Source organism: Lonchura striata, chromosome 1 (genome assembly GCF_046129695.1).
Source record: "Lonchura striata isolate bLonStr1 chromosome 1, bLonStr1.mat, whole genome shotgun sequence".
NCBI lineage: Eukaryota > Metazoa > Chordata > Aves > Passeriformes > Estrildidae > Lonchura > Lonchura striata.
The window spans coordinates 84,753,314-84,777,623 of record NC_134603.1 but is presented as its reverse complement, the minus strand read 5'-3'; the positions used below and the strand labels follow the sequence as shown (position 1 = coordinate 84,777,623).

At 44.1% G+C, this 24,310-nt stretch overlaps 2 protein-coding genes across 5 annotated transcripts in view; one reads left to right on the top strand and one right to left on the bottom strand.

Moving 5' to 3' along the window:
* Positions 1 to 8,129, top strand: part of KCNG2 (potassium voltage-gated channel modifier subfamily G member 2) — a 55,080-nt gene extending 46,951 nt beyond the window's left edge. Inside the window, exon 3 of the mRNA XM_021553396.2 lies at positions 5,717 to 8,129. Within this exon, the coding sequence (XP_021409071.1) occupies positions 5,717 to 6,511 (795 nt within the window). The 3' untranslated portion in view covers positions 6,512 to 8,129. The remainder of the gene's footprint in view (positions 1 to 5,716) is intronic.
* The window catches only part of SLC66A2 (solute carrier family 66 member 2), an 81,035-nt gene that overhangs the window by 1,525 nt on the left and 55,200 nt on the right, over positions 1 to 24,310 (bottom strand). For 2 of the 4 annotated variants that reach the window (XM_021553397.2, XM_021553398.2), the window contains one exon: positions 11,817 to 14,594. In XM_021553397.2, coding sequence (XP_021409072.1) covers positions 14,387 to 14,594 — 208 coding nt within the window. In that variant the 3' untranslated portion in view covers positions 11,817 to 14,386. Of the gene's footprint in view, positions 1 to 1,640; positions 3,290 to 11,816; positions 14,595 to 24,310 lie in introns of those variants that run through there. The other 2 variants (XR_013340485.1, XM_021553399.2) reach the window with 2 other exon arrangements.

The window sequence follows — 24,310 nt, the reverse complement described above, 5'->3', positions numbered from 1 at the left end:
AGCCTGACCCCAGCGTTAATGGCAGAAGCACCGAGTTCCCCGAGTTCCAATCACGGTGTCTGTGGGTGGTCAGAGCCAGGGGAGCTGCCTGTGCCCCAGGGCAGGGTGGGATGCTGCCCTTCCAAGGTCGGTCACATCGCAGGAGTCCTGCACTTATCCCTGCTGTGAAAATTGTCTGGATGCTTTCATCAGAAAATCACTTTTCATCAGAAAATTGCCTTTCATCAGAAAGTGCCAGCCTGAGCAATACCTTTGAGTTTCGCTGGTGAGGCATGTTTCTGGGAATGTTGCTCTTTTGCTGGAATTGTTCTCAAGGAAGACTTCTTCATTTTACAATGACAAGAGAGAGCAAATGATCCAGTAGCCAGTGCTCCAGGTGCTTCCACACACTGGGACAGAGACAGATGCAAACTTCCACCCCACTCTCATAGGAGTAGGAGCTGGGTCTCTCTGCAGCCCAGCAAAGGCTCCAAGTGTTGGGCTGCTGAATAATTGGTAGTGGAGGAATGTCTGCCTTCTGGGTCACCCTGCAGATGTTCACTGAAACAGGTGGCTCAGCCTCCCACCCAAATCCAAAGGGAACACCCTAAGCCTCTGGACTGGGGTCTGTAGGCAGACTTGTCAGCACCTCAGGGCTGCAGGTCTCTTTGTATGCAGGTCTCTTAACACAGATCTCTGATGCCAAGATGTCAATTGCATCAGAATTTCAAGTTCCACATTGTTGTTAAAAAAGAGTTTGATCAGATGTGCACCTTGAGAAACACTTAAAACATGCGACCTGAAAGGCTCAAGTAACAAGGGGCAAGTGGACATATTCAAAAATATCATTTTATAAATGTCATTATATTCAAGCTTATTTAAGTACTTTTGTATGCAATGCCTCTCATGTTGGAGTTTCTTTTTTTCTTAACATATAAATGTGACAGTAAGGGAAATCTCACTATAAGGTCAAAGTGGACAGCATTGAAACTTCTTCCTTCAAAGTGCTGTGGAGATGCTGACCTCACAAAAAAGTGCATGGAAAGCAACACAAGAACTGGAGCAGTTAGAGGTGATCTGGCTTTTGACATCTTCTAATGCAGAGGGATTAGAAAATGGTGTCGAATCCTGCAAGAGCCCAAGGAAGAGTCACAATTTCTTCTGAGGAGATCAGAGGACAAAGGCAGGGCCAGAAGTCACACAACACACAGTGGAGAATTTTTCTGAGGCTCAGTACAGGGTTCAGTACAAGTGAAATGGACCCTGCAAGCCAAACCAAAATGTTTCTGAAAGATGTCTGCCACTTTTAGACAGAGCAGACAGAACAATTAATACAGATGGATTTGTACTCCAGTGGCAATGATTTTCCTTTCTGTAATTTCCCTTTTGCCAAAGGAACTTTTGGCAAAGAAAATGTTTCTCTAGAAGAAAGATGCTGTGGTTGGCTTTTAGACAGCAAATTTCTATAGTTCCTAATGAAGGAGACTCACTTTAATTTGGCTGCACAGAATTACTCACTGATATCTTTCTCACTTTCTTTCCTTATTCCCCGTGCTGACATTGTGTCATGTGTTGACAGTACACAGCCCCCAAATTCTGTGCAACTGCAGATAATTTCCCATACTCAAGCAATTTCTGCACAAAAAAGAAACTACTCATGGTTTGAAAGAAACAAATGTATACATTAAATATAAATAAATACAAAATGAAATTAAATGTACACATTAAATGTATATGTAAATATAAATAAATATACACACTTTGTGAAAAACAACTGTTTTCCCTGCGGCTCAATTTCATCAATATAAATATGAAAAATAAAAATGTATCCATTAGATCACAGGGTGAAGAAATTTTGTTACTTGGTATGAGGGAGAGCTGTTTTGCTTATAAAAAATAAAAAGCAGTGTGTAGTTGTTAATGGAAATGTTTATGGCCACAAGCTGGTATAGCTTGATCTTTTTTGAGAACATACAGATTTGATGAAGACCTATTTTGGGCAGGATGCCCTATTCTGTTAGGACTTGTTTTTCTTGTGTTCCAATGGCTGATTAATTCCTGATTTATTTTTTTTTCCATCTGTGTGTGTGCTTTTCTGAGAATTTTGCTTTATTTTCTTGAACGGAAAAACCTCAAAAGCCCAAACAGATTACAGCATCCATTTGGACTGGAACACATAGTTAGAAGGTTTAGAAAGCAAAAAATTGCCTTTTTTTTTCTTTATTAACCAATGCTGTAATCAAGCAAGGAAAAAAAAACAGCAAGGAAAAGCAGCTGCATCTGAAAGAAATGAAGCGCGAAGAGCATAAAATACAATTTTGTGATGCTGTTTTTGATAATGTGTGAGGATAATAATAGGTCACACCTAGATGACATTGGAACATGGTCCAAGAGATAGGAAGACATTTAATTAGTGGAAAAAAGAGACCTCTGGCCAGTGGATTGACACACAGATCTGTTTTCTAAAAGCATATTCAGACACTCTTAGAATAGCCTTTGCACAGAGCCTGGCTTGTTCAGATTGTGATACGTTAATAAGGATACTGAGCAAGTTGCTAGAGATAATTATGCATTTGCTGGAAAGGGGGATTGTTTCATCCTGTTGAAGTGAACTCTGTGTAGTAGAACATTATCACTCCACTCTACCGAAAGTAAACATTTCAACTTTCATATTATTTGTCGGCTGTGGAGAGTGGGAAGAGTGGAAAAAAGCCAGGGCCCAGCCCCAACTCTGGATGGAGGAAATTTCAGCTCCTCATTATCTTGATGTGCAAAGATGCAGCTTGGTTCTGCAGCTCCAGGTTCCACCAAGCCTCTTGATCTTGGCTGAACAAAGGTTGCCAGGCACTTGCGTTTGGGATGTAGTTCTGCGGGAAGATTGAAGACATAAATAGCAATGCTCTAGTCTGCAAACCTACACAGAATAAACATGTCAGAGTGTGGGAGAGCAGACAGGGTCTTCTTGAAGTCATCTGCCCTGGTAGCCCATTAGTGAGGAACAATCTTCACTCCTGTTTTATCCTACACCAAAACTCACACACAAAACACTTTGGAGAGTCTCCTTTCCATATGCAGTTAATAGAAAGTGCTGGGGGAATTAGATGCCAAATTAGCTATTAATTACCTTAGTGACTTTGTAGATTTATTTTAAGGCCAAAATCTCTATAGGCTTCACTGACTTTCCCAAAACTTTTAGTGGCACAAAAAGTCTGTACATGTGCATCAGAATCCAGAACACTTCCTGCCAGATAAGGCTCTTAAGGCAAGGTGCATCTGACTTTCCACAGATGATGGTCCAAGAATGGTGCACCTGTCAGAGAAAGCAAATTTGCACATTTGAATATTCATCTTGTCATTGCTGTTGCTTTGCTCAAGCCATAGCTATTCTTCTGTGGGTTGTCATCCTAACATCACAACCTGATCCTCCGAAGCACCTGCAAAGGATAGGATGTAGAGCTGCAAATCACCTCCAGCAACTGCCCTTAGGTATGAGATCAAGCATATCCTGATGAGAGATTCCCAGTCCGCAGAGCTGTGGAACAATATTGGTCTGAGGGCTGGTTTCTAGGTCATAAGGAGAGAAGTTACTGTGGTACAGGCAGAGTCCTTCCACTGACTTTGTGAGGTTTTTCTCTGGCTCACAGAGCCAGATTTGTGTTGTGGTGTGAAAGCATCTTTATTCTGTATTTGAGAGGAGAGCGTGACAGCATAATTATGCTGTGATAGGAGTAAAGCTCCTAGAAACAAAATCTTATATGCTGTGTATTATGCTTGTGAATAAAATACTTACTTATGACCAAATTAGTTTGGTGAGGCAGATATAAATTAAGCTCCTTCTAGTGTTCATATGTATCAAAATTCAGAATTTAAAGACAGGCTATCCGAGACACTATACTTGTAAAATAAGGTTATCATTGCTCCCTGCAATATGCTTAAAATCTTGACAGTAATTTCAATGGGACAAGTAATTTTTCTCTCTGTATCAGCATGACCCCCTGGGAAACAGTGGTAGGTACATCATGTGCCAGTTGAAAGTGGAATACAAAACAAAAATCCATAAACACAAGTCATCACATTTTTTTAGTGTGGTTACTACAAGGACCATAAAAGCTGGCTTTGAGGATTCCTTTTCACATCTGTTTTTCTTGTTGACATGTCTTTAGTTATTGTCTCAATCTCTTAAGAGTAAGGTGTGCAGGGGCCTCAGCATTTTGGCTATCCTACTGAGGTAACCCAAAGCTTTGCATTCAATGTGATGACACTGCTCTCACTGCTGGCAGTGCAACAGCCCTTGAAACATACCCACATTTTGGGGAAGACTGCAGTTAGCAAAAAGGGCAGGAGCCTCATTAGTCATTTGCTGGCTGCTTTCTTTCCAAACAGGGAAAAAGCCTGTGCATGCACACTTCAAGAGGGATGAAGTTAGCATGTGGTGCTGTGCATTAAAAATTTCCTTGGCTCTCTGGAGCAAAAGACTCCCGTGACTGAGTATGTTGGCAAAACTGCTAATAGATGTTCCAGGTTCTCAGCTTCCCTAGTGGTGAAATGGGGGCCAGCTTGACACAGCTTTGCCATTTTCAGTTGATGTTTTATTGCTATGATTTGGCATAGGCAAGTAAAACAAGGTTGGGCATTGGGACCTAATACCTGTTGCATCCAGTGGGAGTCACAAACCCCACTAGCATGGAGGGACTCCTTACAACAAACTGTTTCACAAACTGTTCAAACTGTCACACTGAGTAAATTTACACTTCCCTTAAATAAATATACACTTGCCTTTCACACAAAGCCCCAGAGCATTCACACTTTTATACAAGCATTTACAGAGGAAAGAGCACTAACCCTGTAATTGTCCACATCAAAATCTGTTTATTTAGTAAGCTGGAGGTACCAAGAGTGATATAGCAGAGAATTGCCACAGTATTAACCCAAGGAGTGGCCACTACCAGCATTATTGTTTATTGCCTTTCCAGTGCACTGAAGGCTGACTTGTTTACAAGCATTGTAACTAAAGAGCCAGAGCTCTCTTTATTTGCCACCAAGTGAGCCCGCAGGGAAGAGCAGGAGAAGAAAGCTTGGGGAAGGCATTGTGGTCACTAGCTGTTACAGGTACAGTAACTAAAAACTTATCTCTCCATACCCCACTCTATCCTGTGGTATTTTTTCTTTCAGAAATGCCTACATTTCTCAGTACTTTATATTAAGTGTTTGACTGTAGGGGTAGTGTGTTAATAAATGTTCACTGGAATGTAAAATATGTACTGTATTTAGTGAATAATAGATTATAGATAACTCCAAGCATATCACATAAAATGCTGTAGGTGCTTATGAGCCATTAGTAAGCAATTTATTATTGATCAGCAAGGGAAGGAAGGATTACATATTTATTACAATCCATGAATCCTGTATTAATCCTTTTTAAAAGATGTTAAAGTCTTGGTTAGAAATTAAGTGTGAGCCACTGGCCTTTCAGCAGTAGGCTTTCTGGCCAACAGCTGATAAGATCACACCAAATTCTTGGCAGCTTTTGGACACTCCAGAGCACTGTTGACCTGTCCTGTAGTCAAACACGTAGCTTCTGGTTTTAGTGCCTCTCAGCAACCATGATTTTGCTTTGGTACATCATAATTTGTATCAATTTCATGTGGTGCTTTCCTTTAAGAACTGACACTCTCTTTGTTTCACTCCCTGGCTAAATCTGTTTCTTCCCTCTTTTATGTGTTTCCTTCTCCCCCAGGGTGAATGCTCACAAAAGTGCTATGACATCTTTGTGCTGGAGACGGTGTGTGTGGCGTGGTTTTCCTTCGAGTTCCTGCTGAGATCCATTCAGGCAGAAAACAAGTGTGCTTTCCTGAAAACCCCACTCAACATCATCGACATCTTGGCCATTCTGCCTTTCTACATCTCTCTCATTGTGGATGTGGTTTCCACAAAGAACAGCAGCAAGCCTGGCGGGGGAGCTGGGAACAAGTACCTGGAGCGTGTGGGGCTGGTGCTGCGCTTCCTGCGGGCGCTGCGCATCCTGTACGTGATGAGGCTGGCACGGCACTCCCTGGGGCTGCAGACGCTGGGGCTCACCGTGCGCCGCTGCACCCGCGAGTTCGGGCTGCTCCTGCTCTTCCTCTGCGTCGCCATGGCCCTCTTCTCACCGCTGGTGTACTTGGCTGAGAGTGAACTGGGAGCCAAGCAAGAGTTCACCAGCGTCCCCACCAGTTACTGGTGGGCTGTGATCTCCATGACAACTGTTGGCTATGGGGACATGGTGCCTCGTAGCATCCCTGGACAGGTGGTAGCCCTGAGCAGTATCCTGAGTGGGATTTTGCTGATGGCTTTCCCAGTCACATCCATCTTTCATACCTTTTCCCGTTCCTACAGTGAGCTGAAGGAGCAGCAGCAGCGCGTAGCCAGCAGGCAGGTGCGCCAGCGGCGTGAGAACACTGAGCTCCCGCGTGGTGACAGTGCAAGGGGGCTCAGTGCCACATTCCCACCAAGTGCTGGTGAGCAGGAGGATCTGACCTTGATGGACCAGTAAGCCAAGAGAAGTTCTTGACCCTGAACAGCAGAGGACATACATTGGCAGCACAAGAAGCAGTGGACAAGGGAGGTCAGTTCTGCAAGAATGCCATGAACTGCATAAATGAGGGGCAAACACACACAAGGTTTCTCTAAAGACCAACTTTGGATCTTAAGTGACCTCTGAAAAGTACCCCCACAAATTCTACCAAGTACAGCTCTGCTCATTGCTTTTCTTAGGACTTTTCTATTGAGCAAGTATTTTTGGGTATGCCCAAGGAGCAGCCATTGAACACAGCCAGCCAGCAGAATGTAATATGAAGCACAGCTTGTGCCAGGTGCCATGTGGCAGAGCAACCAGCGTGCCACCTCCTCCCTGCCCTGCTCAGTGGCACTCCCTGTGCGAGAGGCTGAGCAAGGGGCCACCCGTGCTGCGACGCCCCACAGCATGTTTGTTTTGGCAGCACCACCAAGGAACACAAACCTCAGACAAGCCAAGGGGTGAGGGCAGAAGGGCAGAAGCATTCCTTCAGCTTTACCAGGGGCTTGCTTTTGTCTTCTACAGATGAAGCAGCGCAGCCAGAGCACTGGCAGCACTGCCAGCTCTGAACTGTGTGTGAGCACAGTTTGCATTATTTAGTAGAGATGCATATTTACCATCCTAAGCTTTATATCTTAGTCCCATGACAAAAAAAATCTTACTGACTATGGTACTGAATGTTAACTAGGTTATTTTTCCTTTGCTAACAGTCAAATATTAAAAATATCATTACAAATGTTGACATTTCTCTACTTTCTGTTAACTATTTCCATCTCTCATGTATTGAGAAATGTGCTTAACAGGCAACTGAACCAATCTGAACCACATGTAGCTTAAGAAAGGGAGGGTAGTGTTAAACCAGCAGTGACTCCCAGCTCCGCACAGTCTTCCTTAGTGGTGGTGGCTGCACTCAGTCCAGTCACGTGCAAAGAGGAGTAGGGGAGCAGTACAAACCCAGTGAAAACAAGTGAGACACCTTCAGTGGGCTCTGGCCCGAGCTGCAGTACAGCAGCTGTGCTCTGTGTTAGGAGTAGCCTTTTGGTTTTGCCCTCCTACTAAGAAAAAGAAAATCCTGTCATTAGAACAAGTGTTCTGGCTCTTCCTCCTGATTCTCAAAGGATTTAACTCAATTTAAAGGGAAAACTAATAATATGGTGGCATCTGCATGTTTGCTTATTGATACCAGCCCCATGCATGAGCTTTCCAGCCCCCACCCTGGCAGAGCTATGTAGCTGGTCCAAGTCAGGATGCTGTGTGGGTCTTTCAGTGTTCCTACAAGTGGGATGTGATCAGGGAATGGAGGGAGATGGAACCCAACAGTCTCTTGTACCTACATGCCTATATGTACTAAAGCCATGCAGTGTCACCCTCCTTATTCTCCACCCACCAGGAAGGGAACAAAACCTGACGTATTGAAGATAGGATTTTTCTGGTCTGTTGTTTGGGTTGTTTTTGGGTTTTTTTTTTGCCTCAACATATGTTGTAAAACTAATCTACATTAGCAAACTCTCATATTAAGCCATTCCTTATAGGAATGAAGCAAGGCAAATAGAAAGTTACACTTTATTTTAATAAAAATATAAAGCTTTGTTGCTGACTCTTTGTGTCTGGTGATTTGGGCGCGGAGGGAGATGGTGTTTTGCCGTGCTGATGTGAAGTAACTCATGTTACTTGCTGCTGAGCACTCCAGGAGATGGAGGCAGGAAAACTGAGCCCCCCTACCCTGCAGAATGCACCTAGGTCAGCAAAGCCCCAGCTGTATTGAACTGCAGGCGAACCAAATGCAGGGTCCCACGCCAGGGTTCTGCCCATCCTTCATGGCCCAGCAGCACCGGGAACACAATCTGCTCCTTGTGCTAAATAGGAGGGCTAAGGGCTGGTGCCTGGGCTGACTCAGACTCCTGGCAAAGCAATGCCAGCACTGGGTTGCTGTGACTCATTAAAGATTTTAATTTTATTGTTTTTTTATTCCCGGTGGAGACATTTCTCTCATTAAGGATTATTAAGGTCTGACATCAGGAATACAGCTTTGCAGCCAGATGATTGCAAACCAGAAAAGGGAGCAGTGTCGGGGGGACAGAGTGGCCTGGTGCTGAGGATCAGCACTGCATCTTCTGGTGGCATTCAGATGCTCAGTCTTAAGGTGGTACCCAATAGACTCACTAGGTGCACTCACAAGTTCATTCCACATAGTAATTTGGCTCATGCACACCAGGAGTGTTTCATGCTCCATCTCCAGTGTGCAAGAAGCGACCACAGCTAGTGTGCATGAAGGTGCAGAATGCATCTCCTCAAGGTGGTGAAGCCCAAAAACTGCAAGCACCCTTACCTTACTACTAGAAAAACCATGCTGGAGTAGACACCCCTGCAGAAAGAAGAGTTTCACACTTGCAGTGCTAACAAATAACCATGAATCGATGCAGCTTTTGGCTTTACAGCATGAAAAAAGCAGTGCTAGGACAGTAAACTGCATTACAGCAGCTGTGTAGAAAAACAGACTGATGACACACCATACTGGTGCTGTTCTCCATCAAGTTGCTATTGTCCTTCAATAGTGAGTTCTTTGTATTTTTCAAAAGGCACATAATTGATTCCAGCATGCAGAGTTTTAACAAAGTAACAAAACTCACTCATTATGTCTCCTAGTCAAAGCCTAGCTTTTAATAAAGTTTCATTTCATCTACTGGGATGACAAATGAGGAAACAAATATAAACCAGGAACCTTTTAAACAAATTATTTTTGTAAGCTGTAAAAAGTTGTGCTGCACACACTGCCAAACATAAAAGACACTCGGAGGAGAATGAATTTCACCCAGAGCAGCTGTTGTTATGGGTGATGCTTATTGCTTTTAATAAGCTGCTGGAGAATGTTGGTTTTGTTGTGTATGGTGGTTAGGGTTTTTTGACACAGCACACAGATGATTTTAAGGCCATTTATCTCTAACTATAATAAATGCCACACGGCTGTCTGAAGGCACACTGGTGCCAGCAGGTAGTTATACCTGTTTCTTTGAACAAGTAAGTGCTTCATGATTGTAGCACACTAGTTTTGCCTCGAGGAAAATCAAAGAAAAGGAAAGAAATATTTCTCTCTCTTATATGGGACAGACTCAAAATATGAGCAAAGCCACCTCTTCTATGTGTCTACACATCCACCTTGGTGGCAGACCTACAAATTCTGGCAGCTGGCAACACTAGTCATGAAAACCATAGCTTAGAAGAGTTAAGGATGTGTTAACTGGTAAGGGACAGAGCTAAAGAGAATGGCACAAAGTCAAACAAACACAACTTCAGCTCATACAGCACATGTGCACAGCCACTTCCTACCACACCGCAGCCTCAGTTAAGAAAAAGCAGTAATGCAAAGAAAAATGTGATGCTGGTGTCATCTCCTCAACTGTAAGCCAGACAGAGGATTCTGTCCCAAACTGCTGACGTCAGAACAGGCACAGGCTACGGCAGCCTCAGCAGATGCTTCAGGGGCAAAGCATCCTTGGCATCTACAAGCCACAGCCTTAGAGAATTGTGAAGCCTTGGAGTGGAAGAGGACAGAGGTACATGGAAGGCCTCATGGGTAGAGAAATCCAGTGTGGTGCTGCTGGTCCATCTGTGGCTGAGTGAAGCCCCTCAGTCTCCCAGCCAGCACTTACCAGAGAGAGCTAAGTGCACATAAGCCAGGACACAGAAGGGCACGAGGGGGGTCTGAAATGCTGTATTTGCTGTCAGTGCATTTCTAGATGCTGACATCCACTTGGGACTGGCATTACAAGGCTGTTTACAGGAAGACCTGCCTCTGTCCTAGGGTGAACCTCACATTATGTTCTAGTCTCTGTCTTTTATATTTACAGCTGTTGGCACAGGTATCCAGGAAGTGTTTATTTATTGGTACACTGTTTACTCTCATACTGATGTCTTCTTTCTTATAGAAAGCCTCCAACAAAGCTACAGTTGTCAGTCAGGTCCTTGAGAGCTTGGCTCTCAAGCCTAAGGATTACAATTGATTTAACAAACAGGACGTGTGGGCCAATTTTTGCTTAATACCCAGTACCAAGTGTGAGCTTTATTTTATGTTGCAAAAATTTTTTAATTGCACGTAACTGCATGCATCTCAAAAATCTAACCATGAAATTTCTTCCTCCACGGAGCCACAGTGGAGACCACTGCTTGCCATGCACAGCAGAGGGAGAGATTTGCCCTAAGGGAGGCCTGGGGCAGCACTGCACCAGCCAGCAGGATCAGGCTACTGCAGCACCCAGAGATGGGGCTCCCCTTTGTTTCCTTCGGGATCAGCCCCACCATTGGCTTCCCCACAGTGAATGCCAAAGCAGCAGCCAGTAATACCAGCACTGTCTGGGAGAGAAGGTGCAGGCACTGCGAGTGTTAAGCAGGCTTGACTTCTGTGAGAACTGCTTGGGTCTCCACTGCCAGCAGACTGCAAGAGAGCAGGCAGGGTTTACTCTCCACCCTCACATTCCTCCTCCTTTCCTATCTATTTTACTGATTTACTTATCTTTACCTTCATTTTTTGGTTTTCCTTCTATCTTTTCCCTTCAGGAGTATCACCTTTCAACCCCTTATTTGATCAAGTTCAGTCTCCCCCGCATCTCTCCTCTTGCCCTGTCCAACCCTCTCTCCTACACCTCCAGGCCTCTCTCCTCCCCAACTCCCCTTCTGCAGCTCCTGCAGTCATTGCACACAGCAATAGCAAACCACCTCTCCATGCCAGAGCAGCCCAACATCCTGGATCAGCAGCCTGGCAGGTTCCAGGAGGTACACAGCAGCCGCAAGGCTGCTCCTGACAGCCTTGGCTTGTTTTCTCATCCAGAATGAACAGAGAGGGTGGCCAAGACTTCTCTTGGGGCAGCAGTTGGCCGTGAGATGACAGACTCAGTGTCCTCATCTTCTGTGCAGAGGCTGCCAAAGGCACATCCCTCATCTGTATCCCATCTTCAACTTAATTCTGCAGCCTGCATGACACAGGGTTCCTTTAAAGCTACATTAATAATCTGTTGGTAATTTGGTTTTTAGTGTGAGCATTGCAAACACAAGTTATGTGGTCTCAATGGTTAAATTTACCCTGGTATGTATGGAAGACAAGGGAACAGAAATCCAGAATCCCTGCTGTGCATCATGACTTCAGGACAATTTATGCCTTCTGATTACTCACCAATCAGAAGGAAAAACCACACTAGTTATTCATATTAACAATGCTTCTGACAAGATGATTTATAACAAGAGAAGATGCACACATTTTGTACCTGAACAAAACAAAGCAACACTGCAATTTATATATAATAAGTAATTTTTATTTAAAAAAAACATTGCAACTGACAGAAAAAATAAAGTCCGTGAAATGTGCCATACATTCAAAGAGATGCATTTAAAGTAAGCAATTTCTTATTCTCTGAGGTGATAATTGAAACAGATACTTCCTGACAACTGGAGAACAAAACAAAAGTTCTGTAACATTTTGTTCCTAAAGTACCTTGCAAGAAGTTCTAGAGTTCCTGGCCAAGAGTCCTACTTGCTAAATGCCACATACAAAAATGACTTAGACATGGTTTCACTGGCTTCTCTTCCAGCATTTGGTGCTCTGGTGTAAATGAGACTGCTCTGCAGAGCTCACTGGATTAGGTACTGATGGCACTCAAAAATCCACCCAAGGAAGAATCCCAGAAGGAAAAAAACAGAAATTGCTTTATCCTCAGTAACACCTGTAGTTCAAAACCAAGAGGTGGCCAAAAGTGTGCACTCATAGGTGAAGCCAAAACATACAAAAGTATGTTTTCATTATTTTCTTACATCCCTGTTTTGCAGAATATTAGAAAAAGACCACCAAATACAAAAATCTTACCATTACAAGTTATTAAAAAAACCCTTCAGACCATTAAAACACATAACGAAGTGTTTGTTTTCAAACAGTAGTAATACAATCCTCATTAAAGCAGCATACCAGAGAAGCCAGTTGTTAAGTTTTCAATTAAAAAAGACAAAAGCCAAGATGTTCTTGTAACAGAAGAAAAGAGAGAACTGAGAAAAGAGAGGAACAAAACATTCATAGTCTGCCATGCTCAGTACATTGTCTTTGTAAGGTCACTTCAGGCCTAGAAGAGTATGGTATCAAATAAAGAGCATGGAATCAGTGCCTGGCACAGTGTGATTCCCCTCCACTGGACAGTTTGCCACCAATGAAGACAGTCCAGACTCAAATCATGAGGTTCCCAAAGAAAGCAGGGTAGGGGAAGTATCTGACTTACACTCTGTAGTTTTCAAACGTCAGACTTCCTGCCACTGCTAAGAAAACATAAGCTCTTATTCTTAGAGAAAAAAATTATTCTGAAAAGTCTGTCCAACACCTTGCCTGTGGCCAGATGGGACTCAGCCCGCAGATGGAGTAAGCCTCATGAAAGAAGCAGCACAGGCATAGCTGTTCCTGGGACCAAGGGCATTTCTACAGCCTCCTCACATCATCTGTGGCAGTTTCATGACAGCAGTGTCACAACAGGAGCCCAGGGGCTTGGTGGCAGCCCCCACGGGTCCACACTACCAGCAGCTGCACATCAGAGACAGAACACAGGGACCTATGCTGGCTAATGGCCTTTAGACACAACATCTACATGAACTCTGATCTCTCAGCCTTCTCAGTCCCTCTCAGTACAGGCTGCTGATTCTTCTAAAAGAGAAGAACCTCTTCTTTAAGAGCCTAACAGTTCACAACAGTAAAAGGAAAACATGGACTACGTCCTTGTTGGGTCAATGCAAAACGTAACCTGGTTCTTGCTTGGCATTGTACAACATGAACATGAATCTCAACCTCAACAAATCAAGCTGTCAGATGCTGGTCCTACTCCAGGGGATGCAGCTTTTTCTCTGTCTTAAACTTATTCCTTTCTGAGCCAATGAAAGTGGACCTGCTTCTATCTTTGCAGCTCAATCACATCTAGAAATACTTGCCTGGCAATACTAGCAACACCCATCTGCTGGCCACTTGGTTTGGAAAAGACATCCTACAGCCCAACTCTGTCCTGTGCACAGCTGCAGGGGTAGTGCTGCCCCCCAGGTGCAGGGGGGCCACACTATTCCCACATCCATATTCTATTCCCACACCCCCCAGTTTCAAAGCACGACTACTTAAACTCCCTGCAGTCTCCCACTGGCTCCTTTTTTTGCCTGGTTGACTGGCTGTGCCAGCCTAGATGAGACTCCAGAACCATCAGACCCACTCCATCATCTCCTCCATGTGTCCTCCTGCAGCAGGGATGAACATCCGCTCAATCTTTAGCTTTACAGCATCTGTGGCCAGCTCATTTCTGGCTGCTCCCCTCTTTGAAGGGCCTCTCACCCCCACCTTCTCTCACCAGACACCCTTACAGGGAAAAGAGAAAGCTCCTGGATTTGCTCTTGAATACTGCTTCCTCTATCATAGAGATACTGAATGCTAGTATACACCACAAACTTCCCACCAATATACAGACTTTGCATTATATAAATAGGTAGAAGTTTCAGACAAAATATTCTATAATTTCTGTGGTGTAACATTTTTAAATAGCATTAAAAACACAAACTGTCCAGCCCTTGTGATTAAATATACAAACATTTATGAATTAATAAGGCTCATAGGTACGTTTGCAAAAATAAAGTGCCCTTCCCCCCACCAAGAAACAGTTCTGTACAGCTAAGTATGAAAACAGAGCAAGTTATTTAACACAGAACCTCCCGAGCTGGATGTGCAGCCATATTTTCCATCCTTGTTCTCATTTCTGCTTTCAACTTGGCAACACAGGAGTATTTACAAGTGGAAGAAGAGATGCCATGGCTGACTCTGCTGACCTGCAACCTGCCCAGCCAAGTTCCTCACAAGGCCTTGGTGCTGGCTGGGTGTGCAGTGTGGGACACGGGCTTCTGAGGGTAGTGGCTGTACAAGTAAACCTGCAACAGGATAGCAATGTCTACAAATACCTGCAGGAGTCCACAGATGGAAAACTGGAAAGGGGCCTGATTCAGGATGAAGTAAACAGTCTTGAATGTGTCCCCACTAGTCCACATCAGCACCATCTTGATACTAAAAAGACAGAAGAAAGGGAAGAGTGTTTATTGAGAACTTGGTTTTGGATTAGACCTGCTGTGCCAGAGGATCCTACCTACAGCCAGGATTTACATCCAACAAAGGGCTGGGACTCCCCTTGACAGGGCAGACAGCATGCCTCGGTGAAACAGGCAGCACTGTACTTGGAAGGGAGGAACAAACTCTCTGCTCCACAAACTGCAGCACTCTTATCTCAGCAATTACAGCTCCAAACACCTGTGGCTATGAAGATATTAAACATTTTAAATTCTCCAGCTAGGATATTTGACTCAGTGGTGTTCCGCAAACATGGCTGCCACATGCTGACAGCATTGACCATAAACCAAAGTAAAACACTGCATGGAAAAGAACAACAATTCATCCCAGCAGTTACTTCTTATGTGTGCCATTCTGTGCTCATTCAAGGTAAAGTAACACACAGATTGTTTTCTCATGCATGCACACTTTTAGCATGTGCTGAAACAAACAAAACAGATAGAAGAAATCACTCATCACTGCAGAAAATGTCTAACTAAAAAAAGCAGATAGACAGATTGCCCAGTAATACAGAAAGAGGAGAAATTACATGCCTGGAGCTGTTACTGGAAGGATGAACAGCACTAGGGATTTTTATCAAGGAGACAGATAAGAGCAATGCTCAGAGTTCCTTTTAATAACCAAACTTGTTTTCATCTTGCTCTTCTGCTAAGTATTTCCTGTCCTGTAGTCAAGCTTCTGCACCCCCACATCAGGAGAAACTCTGGGGAATACAAGCAATTTCTTCAAACAGACCAAATTATTTTCCATGTCCTCAATAAAATGTGAACAGCCAAACTTGGCAGGCTGTTTCTGAGCTTCATGCAACTGGATAAGCAGCAGTGGACAAAAGCTTTGTAGTTCACAGTATGAGCACTGTGCATGATTTGTCATAATTACAAGCAATTTACATTTTGCCAACACAGACTCCATCACACACAGTCAGGCCCATGCAGCAGGGCAGGACTTAATGTTCATTTTTTAAACATTCAGGCAGGACCTCACAGGATTTGTGTTTTGGGCACCAGTGCACAATGCCATTGCAAGCCAAATGCTGCAGCCCGTTCTTTCCCCACATGGAAAGGGTGAACAAAACCATCAGTTTGTACAGGAGCCTTTTGTAACTAGGGTCATGTGGCCCACACCACAAAACAGGTCTACAATCAGGAGCTTCCATAGAAACTATGTGGAACTGCAAGCAAGGATATGGGGTTAAGTGAGCAGTCATTTCCCACACAAGGTCATTCTAAAAACGTAAATAAATAATCAGAGAAAGAAAAAAACTGCTGAACTCTAAATACCATTTGTGCTTGGTGCAAACAACTTGCACCACCTGCCTGGTGCATGTTCCCAGTCACACCAAGTCATTTTGCATCACACTTATACGACATTTATAGATGCAGGTGGTAGTCAAGGAATTGACTGAGATTTCAATTAGGAAAGCAATAACACTCTGAGGGATATAAAACTGGCACCTTGCTTTTTGGCAGCCAGTATTTTTTCCTCCTTAGATTTTAAGCGTATTAATGTTTCTGAGCAACTAATCACAATTTAATTGTGAATCTGTCCTGGCATGGCTAGGCACCCTCACTAAAAGCACATGCTCAAGCAGGCTGATCAAACTAACTGCTAACTGTCGACAAAAGGGAAATTCAGGAATACCATGAGATAGATGAATTGGAATTTAACAAATATCCATAATACAAAGGATATCTGTCACTCATTCCCTCAATGGAGAAAGCAAGCTGGGTTTTTAAAGTGACTTTACAGCGCAGTGCAGTTGTGGAGGAGAAGATACAGAGTCAGAAGATGTACAGTCTAGAGAAGAGTTAACCCTCTCAAAGAAAGAATAATCAATCACTGAGGGAAAACTTATGGACACCTGCAGTTCATCAGAACCACAGGAGCCAAGCACACTCCTAAGTGTATCACATGCTGTGCCAGGTTTGCCAAAGCAAGTCTGTGTTTTGCTGGAAAGCCACCTGTGAACTCATCAATCTGCAACACTGGCAGGAAAACTAGGTGCATGCTCCGATAGCCTCTGCAGAGTGGGTTCCAGAGCCCACACTTCAGCTCATACATCTGACACTCAAGGACATCATCATCATGCCTGGAGTTCTCACTCCAGAAAGACATGACAACGTGTTGTGGTGTGTTTTGCTTTAATTTTGTGTTCGCCCACTATTCTCCTCCCCTCATGAGTTGTCAGTCTTCCCAAGCCCTTCCCTAACTTCCTCTCTCCCAAAATGTCAATCCTCCCTATCCCTACCCCTTTTTCCAGATTGTTCCTCGTCTATCTTGCAGTATTAGATACCCCATTTATTACTCTGTATTATTCCCCTACCCTGTTCTCCCTGATAGGTTTATAGAATGTTAGTCCCACCTTAGTCTCCTCCCCTGCCATGCCCTCATTGGTTGGTTGTCCTGTACCACTCCCCCTAAGTTGTCCTATAAAACCCTCTGTACACCCCACAAGCTTGGTCTTGGGTCCCAGGTCTTGATCCACCTAGTAAATCCACCCAGCTCTACCTCAAGACCCATGTCATCGTTGTCTGTTCCTGCACTGGACCAATTGATAACTGGGAACTGCAGAGCTTGCAGGGGGACGGTCGCTGCCCTGCTGTTGCCACCCAGCACACCCCGACAGCGTGCTGCAACAACAATGCTCCACACACATAAAAATCTCAACTTGTCCTTGACAAAAATGATCTTAAAAAATGCTACAGGTAGTTTAAAGAGCTGATGCCACTGGTCTGTCTTTGTACCAAAAAACATACATCCTTCTCGATCCAGTAGTTTGGACAAAGCTCCAGAGAAAACCTGCAAATCACCAAGGTACAACAAAAATAAAATACAGAAAATGCTTGACATCCCACAGCACTCAGTCCTTCAGCTGCACCAAGGTTCTCAGGGCTAATGCAAAGTAGTGACTGTGGGAGTGCTGGCTGCCCTTCCAGAGGAGAGGCTGGGACTGGGCAAAAAGAGCACATCCAACATAGACCAAAAGTGCATGCAGTAATCACAAAGAGCTTAGAAGAAAATGGGGACAGTGTTCTGCAAGAGGAGAGAAAAGGCAATGAGGGGCCACAAAGGAAAGCAAAGGAGACAGCAGAGGAACCAAGAGATTGGTCAGATGAGAAGAGGATAGAAAAAGGAGACTGGAACAGCACAGGGAAAAGCAGGAATGGAAGAGAACTGGAAACTTGGTACACAAGTCCTTGAAAATGACCTTAATTTGGGGTAGACAATTTGCGGTATGGGAAGGTTTTGGTAGCAGGGGCCAGGGAGGCAGGCTACAAAGTGACTTCTGTGAGAAGCTGCCAGAAGCTTCCCCTAAGTCCAAGAGAGCCAATACCAGCTGGCTCCAAGATGCACCTGCCACTGGCAAAGGCTGAGCCCATCAATGACAGTGGTAGCATTTCTGGGATAATGTATTTAAGAAGGGGGGGGAAAACTGCTGCACTACACAGCAGCCAGGTGAGAGGAAGTGAGAACAGATTCCCCTGCAGCCTGCGGTGAAGACCATGATGAAGCAGCTGTGCCCCTGCAGCCCATGGAGATCCATGGGGGAGCACAGATCCACCTGTACTCCATCCTGGAGTAAGTGGATGCCCAAAGGAGGTTGTGACCCCATGGGAAGCCTATGCTGGAGCAGGTCCCTGGCAGGACCTGTGGGTCCATGGAGAGTGTGGCCCACAACAGCAAAGCTCAAGCAGCTTTCTGTCAGGACTTGTGACCCCTGGAGCAATGGATTGTACAATCCATTCCTGAAGGACTGCACCCCATGGAAAGGACACATGGGGACCCACACTGGAGAAGTTCATACCATGGGAAGCACCCACATTGAAGAAGTTCATGAAGCACTGTCTCCCTGGGAGGAATCCCAAATGGAGTAGGGAAAGAGCATGAAGAGGACGGAGCAGCAAAAACATGTGATGAACTGGCTACAACCCCCATTCCCTCTGTGTCATCCGTGGGGAGAATGTAGAGAAGATAAAATAAAATTGAGCTTGGGAAGAAGGGAGAGGTCTGGGGAAGCTGTTTTAAGATTTGGGTTTATTTCTCATTATTGTCCTCTGATTTTGATCAGCAATAAATTAAATTAATTTCCTTGAGTGGAGTCTGTTTTGCCTGTGATGGCAACTGGTGAGTGATCTCCCTGTCCTTATCTCAACCCATGAGCCTTCTGTTGTATTTTTCTCTCCCCTGCTGAGGAGCAGGAGCAGTATGAGTGGCATGGTGAGGACCTGGCATTAGCCAACATCAATCCACCATGAAGGTAAAGCTAGGGAACAAGCAAATAGGTGCATGCTGGCCCAGGACCCTCACCTCATCACTCCAAGCACCCTGGAATGCCCCCTGCACCCTCTCCAAATCAGTATGTGTCTCACTCCTCCAGTGCCCACTCCAGGGAGGGGAAAAGCTACAATTGCTGTTGGCTCTCTCTCATCTCAACCAGCCTCAAAGTTTCAGCTTGCTGAGAAACCCACCAAGTGACTGTGTGGCACCTTGGATGAAACAGAGCTGGCCCTGCCCCTACTACCATATCACAGGCCTGAGACAGGCTGGGCTGGATGAAGGTTACACCATCAATACAGCTTCTGTCAAGTCCCAGTCTCCAGATTCTCAGTGCAACAGCGATGGTCCTCCCCCTGGTTTGGGATTAGCAATTGCTCTGCCCTTGCTGCATATGCAGATGTCACTTGCAATGATGCAGTGGTTTGTGTATGACTCTGAGGGATGGATGGCATGGATACACTGTCACTGTTCTCATACCTTACAGCTATTGTGTCACTTCAGGATGCCACATTGCACAGAAAAGCCAGTTTTTGTCTGCAGCTTCTCAATTTTACCCAGTCACCTGGGAAAGAAAGGCTATTCTTATATTTGGTCTTACTTTTGGGGTAGACAAGAAAAACACCATTCTAGTTTGGGCAGTTAGCTGCCCTTTACCTGCCCTGGTGGAGAAAAGAGCAGTGTCTGTGAAAAAAGAAGCATTTTACTGCCCAGAAGAAATGGGAATTTTCAATTGGTTGTGGAGAAGAAAGAACAAGAAGAGGAGACCACACCTAAGCCCTTGCTTCACTGCTCTACTGTAACTCTGCTGAGTGAATCATAGAATCATTAGGTTGGAAAACACCTCTGAGTTCAACCATTAACCTGAAGTCACCCAACCATGTCAAGTCGACCTCTAAACCATGCCCCTAAGTGGTGCATCTGCACATCTTTTAAATATCTCCATAATTAGGTGGATGTCAACCAGCACCCCCAAGTCCTTTTCCGGTGAGGACCTCTCCAGCCACTATTTCCCAAGCCTGTAGCTTGGGCTTGTTGCAACCCAAGTGCAGGATCCAACATTTGGTCTTGGTGATGCTCCTATAACCAACGTCAGCCCATAGATCTGCACCTTTTCCATGTGCCAGGTGTTGTGGGTTGGTAGATCACAGACTCTGGTGCACCTGGTGCACCAGAGTCTGACCCTTGGTTTCACAAGTGCAAGCAAAAATGCTGCACTGCTAATGCAGAAGAGGCTTTGCTACAACAGGCAGTCAGGGCCCATCATCAACACTGCCTTATACTGGACAGCACAGCACAAAGAGGCTGCGTACAGCAAAAATTTCCCACAAAGACCAACTTCACACTCCATCTTCCTGCTATCAGCAAAGTCACACAAGCCAAGCTGTTCTGTGCAGCACTGACTACAAAGCAAAGCAGGACTTAGGAGTAAATATTTCTTTCCTGAAACAGCCCAAGGCTAAGCTGGGGAGAGGCAGAAGGCAGGAAATGCTCACCTTGTCGATATGGTGGATACACTCTAGGAGGATAGCACAACTGCTTTTAGCACAAATGAGCAAGCAGGTTAGGGGTGAGCAGTGCCAGAGAGCAACCTGGGGATGCAGAAATAAGCAAATAGCAGCATGTGCCTGTCTGACAACAGAGATGCCAACTGCAGAGGCAGGAACTGCGCTCAAATAGCTGGTATTGCCAGAGGCTGAGGCAGACTTGTGGTAAAAATAGCACTTCGCAGTAATGTACATCAGCACTGCAGTATCCAATGACAACAAACCTCCTAAAAAGCAAGCAGCTTCCTCACTGCCTATCAAGCTGAGCTTGATAGAAGGAGTTGTTAATGTAGTAACAGCCAGGCCAAGTCTACATAAATTGCAAATGACCACAAAGAGGAAAAGCTGGTATTTTTTCAGCTGTTTTTAAAATCTGAAAGAGCACTTATTTATTCTGTTGCAGGAATTAATTCTGAGAGACCCCAGCCCTTCTGATCAGACACTAGATTAGAGGTGGGTTGCTAAATGGTGGTTTTTAATATGGTAATGTGAAAATGTGCTGCTGTTCTCTACCACTGATAGCAGATTTCATAAATAAGCTGTACTGGTCTTCATTTGCTAAATAAGTAAACTACATGCTGGAAAGCAGCATTCACTTTTCTCATGGAATAACTTCCTTCTTTCAGGTTTCCTGTATGCTGTATATTAATCACAAAGTGACAGCAACTAGAGGTAACAGCAGCTATCAGTAACATGGTATCTGCAGTCAGCCAACAGACCTTAATTTTTATAGAATTATTTAGATGTAGAAAAAGCTACATTTGAAAGAGAAAAAAAAAAACTCCAAACCAAAATTTGTTGCTTCTTTCTATGGAACTATACTAGAGGATGATTAATTTACAAAACAATTATATCTGCTAGATATTCAGGTTCTATCTGCCTTATCCAGGACTAATACTATTCTAATAAAAGCTTCTCAGCATCTTCATTCCTTCTGCACACAAGCTGGCTGTCTCAAACTCAGAGTCTCAAGTCTCTGATTCTCCCTTGGAGTCTTTGCACACTCTGCTCAACATTAATCACTTGTGGATTATTACACTTTTCTTCTTCCTTCATCTGAAAGAAATAAAAAAATAAAAAAAAAAGGATCTTTTAAAAGAATATGAGATGTGAAGCCTCCCTCTTCCACTTCCCTGGTAAACCAGTCTGTTTTAAGACTGTTGCAACCCTCCATCCAAACAGCAGCAGGGCTGCAGAGCTGCAGTTTGCAGAACACAGGCTGGGACTGAGCACAAAACATGCAGAAGGAAAAAGACACAGCAGTCCTTACTTCCTGTTTGCACTGCAGATTTTCTCACACTGATGTTATGATTCTGCATATTTGTAGCTTAACACACAAAGCCAAACCCTGCACGCTCAAAGACACTGACAGAATCAGACATTAGATGGTGACTTCCACTGAAAAATCCTGTAGTGGTTTGAGCAGACGTTTCAGCACAAATAGCAACAGGAGGTACGTGTTGCCTTGATGTAATTACATCCTGCTACAGTCAAAAACTTAGGGCTAGCTGTGCTCAGACACTCTATGAACTCAAAACTTCGAAGTTATGTTTAATAAGAGAAAAAAAGAACATAATGTATTTCCCTTTACCTACATAAAGAAGAATTAGCCTGGACTAACTGAACAGAGGTTCAAGAATCAGTGGAAGTTGTCCAAAACTTCCCCCATCGTGGCCCCACATTGTGGCAAACTTCCCCATATCTTGGCCAGGACACAGGTTTTGCCAAATCAGAAAATCTGATTAGACTGCCACGGTTTCTTCATATATTAACAATTGAATTTCACACATGTTAAAACACAGTGACAAATCCTTGAATGATGGGATACAAAAGCAGAATAAAATAATTTAAAAGCTGGTAATATAGTATTTAGTTCAGGAATAAAGCTCACACAGAAGCAGCCTGTCAGTGAGTATTTTCAACATTGCATTTGGTTTTGGGAAGTGAGGAAGAAGGTACAGAATTTAAAAGCTGGTAATATAGTATTTAGTTCATTTATAAAGCTCACACAGAAGCAGCCTGTAAGTGAGTATTTTCAACACTGCATTTGGTTTTGGGAAGTGAGGAAGAAGGTACAGAAGGTATCTCTCCAGCAACCTTTTAAGCTGCTACCTCCCACAAGCCATTTGCACAGGAATATCTGGAAGAGAAAGTAGACTCAGTTGTAACACCCTGACTTTGGAAAGCTTTCAGTTCCCATTTGCAGCTCTGAAATAGTCTACTTAGGAAAGACAGCAAGCATCCCTAACACTGCACTTCAATCAGAGGTGGCCCGCCTACAGCAGTGAAACACAGACCAGAAAACATGAATGCCATGTTATTTTTAACACTGCACAAAACAAACAAAAATTAATAAATAGACCATTTGTTTCTAACAAAATGCCGTATGGCTTAACAAAAAAAGGAAACCTCCTCATGCTAACCAATTTGCTTAGCCTGCCAAAAACAATTAAAAGGAAAAGAAGAAAAAGAAAACACACGGATCAAATATCCAAAGTCTCTGAAGTTTGAAAACATGGAAACTAAGTGTGCATACCCCAAGACAGGTCCTTCTGTGTGAACAAGCAAAGATCTTGTTTTAAATATTGTACAACCAGCTGGGAATCCAAGCATGAAACCGTTCACCAGTCCTACATGCCCTGCTTGGTGTGGGTGCCTTACCTCACTTCTCAACAATTCCTCTGAGGCTGGAGCAGCACTGACCATCTCCAGAAAAAGACATTTCTCCAGCCCCACAATGCTAGCAGAAGTTAAGAGGAGCATGCAGCAAGAGAGATCCAGCATTTATTTTCGACCTCTGTAACCAAGCTGAAGCAGATGAGTTAAAGCCATATCCAGAAGCAATTGATACCACAGTCAGCTGCAATCCAAGAACAAATTATCTAAAAGTTCCTGTGATTTTTCAGGGACTGTACTCATCAATGAGGAAAGATTAAATGCAGGATTGAAGTCTGAAACACCATCAGGCAAACAAACCCAAAAAGGTGCATCTAAACAAAAATTTCACAGAAAAACAGGTTAAAGGGGTATTTGTCTTTTTTTTTTCATTAATATCTGTTTTCTAAATGCCCAAGCATGGCAGTGTCAGGCATTTTGATCCCATGTAGCATACCCACCCAAAATCCAGTATTTTTTAGAACATGTCTGTGAAAGGTTAGTCAAGAGGAAACTACAAGACATGCCACACAGGCTGGCAGATAGTCCAGGATCACTAATATGGCCTCCAGCTATGCCAAGCAGCTGTGCCTAAAGTTTAGTCTGTAGGGGTCCAGAAACTGGTAACCCTTAACAACTACAAAGTACTTCTAGCATTCTACAACTTGTGCTGCAGAAAGAAGGGCAGCACATCTTAACGAGCACAAAAAACCCCAAATTCTATGAAGCAGGTGTGGATCAGAGGAAAGATTTGAGCCACAATTCACACCAGTGCCCTTTCTGCAGGAGACACAGATGGATGCCAGCCAGACTGCAAAGCTCAGGTCTGCTTAGACATGTGGTATGAACACATGTCAGACAAGCTCTGTTTCTGCTGCTGGTGAACTGGGAAGCTTGAGACCTGCTGCCATGGCAGGGACCAGATTTCCTCTGGTTCCAGGGCAGAAAATCACATCCTGCACCTCTCACGATAACTGCAGTCAGCTGCCAACACACATGGTACCATCAATGTAATGAGAATGGTGCAGAGCACACCTAAATTACACCATTTTTCAAGATCTCACTTGTGAAGTTGTTCTCAAAGATCTGTCCCTGCTTCCCTCTCACCTCCCACTCATGGCATTGCAATTGGTGGAGCTGCAGGCACAGCTGCTGGCTCATGCTGCTCTAGATGCTCTC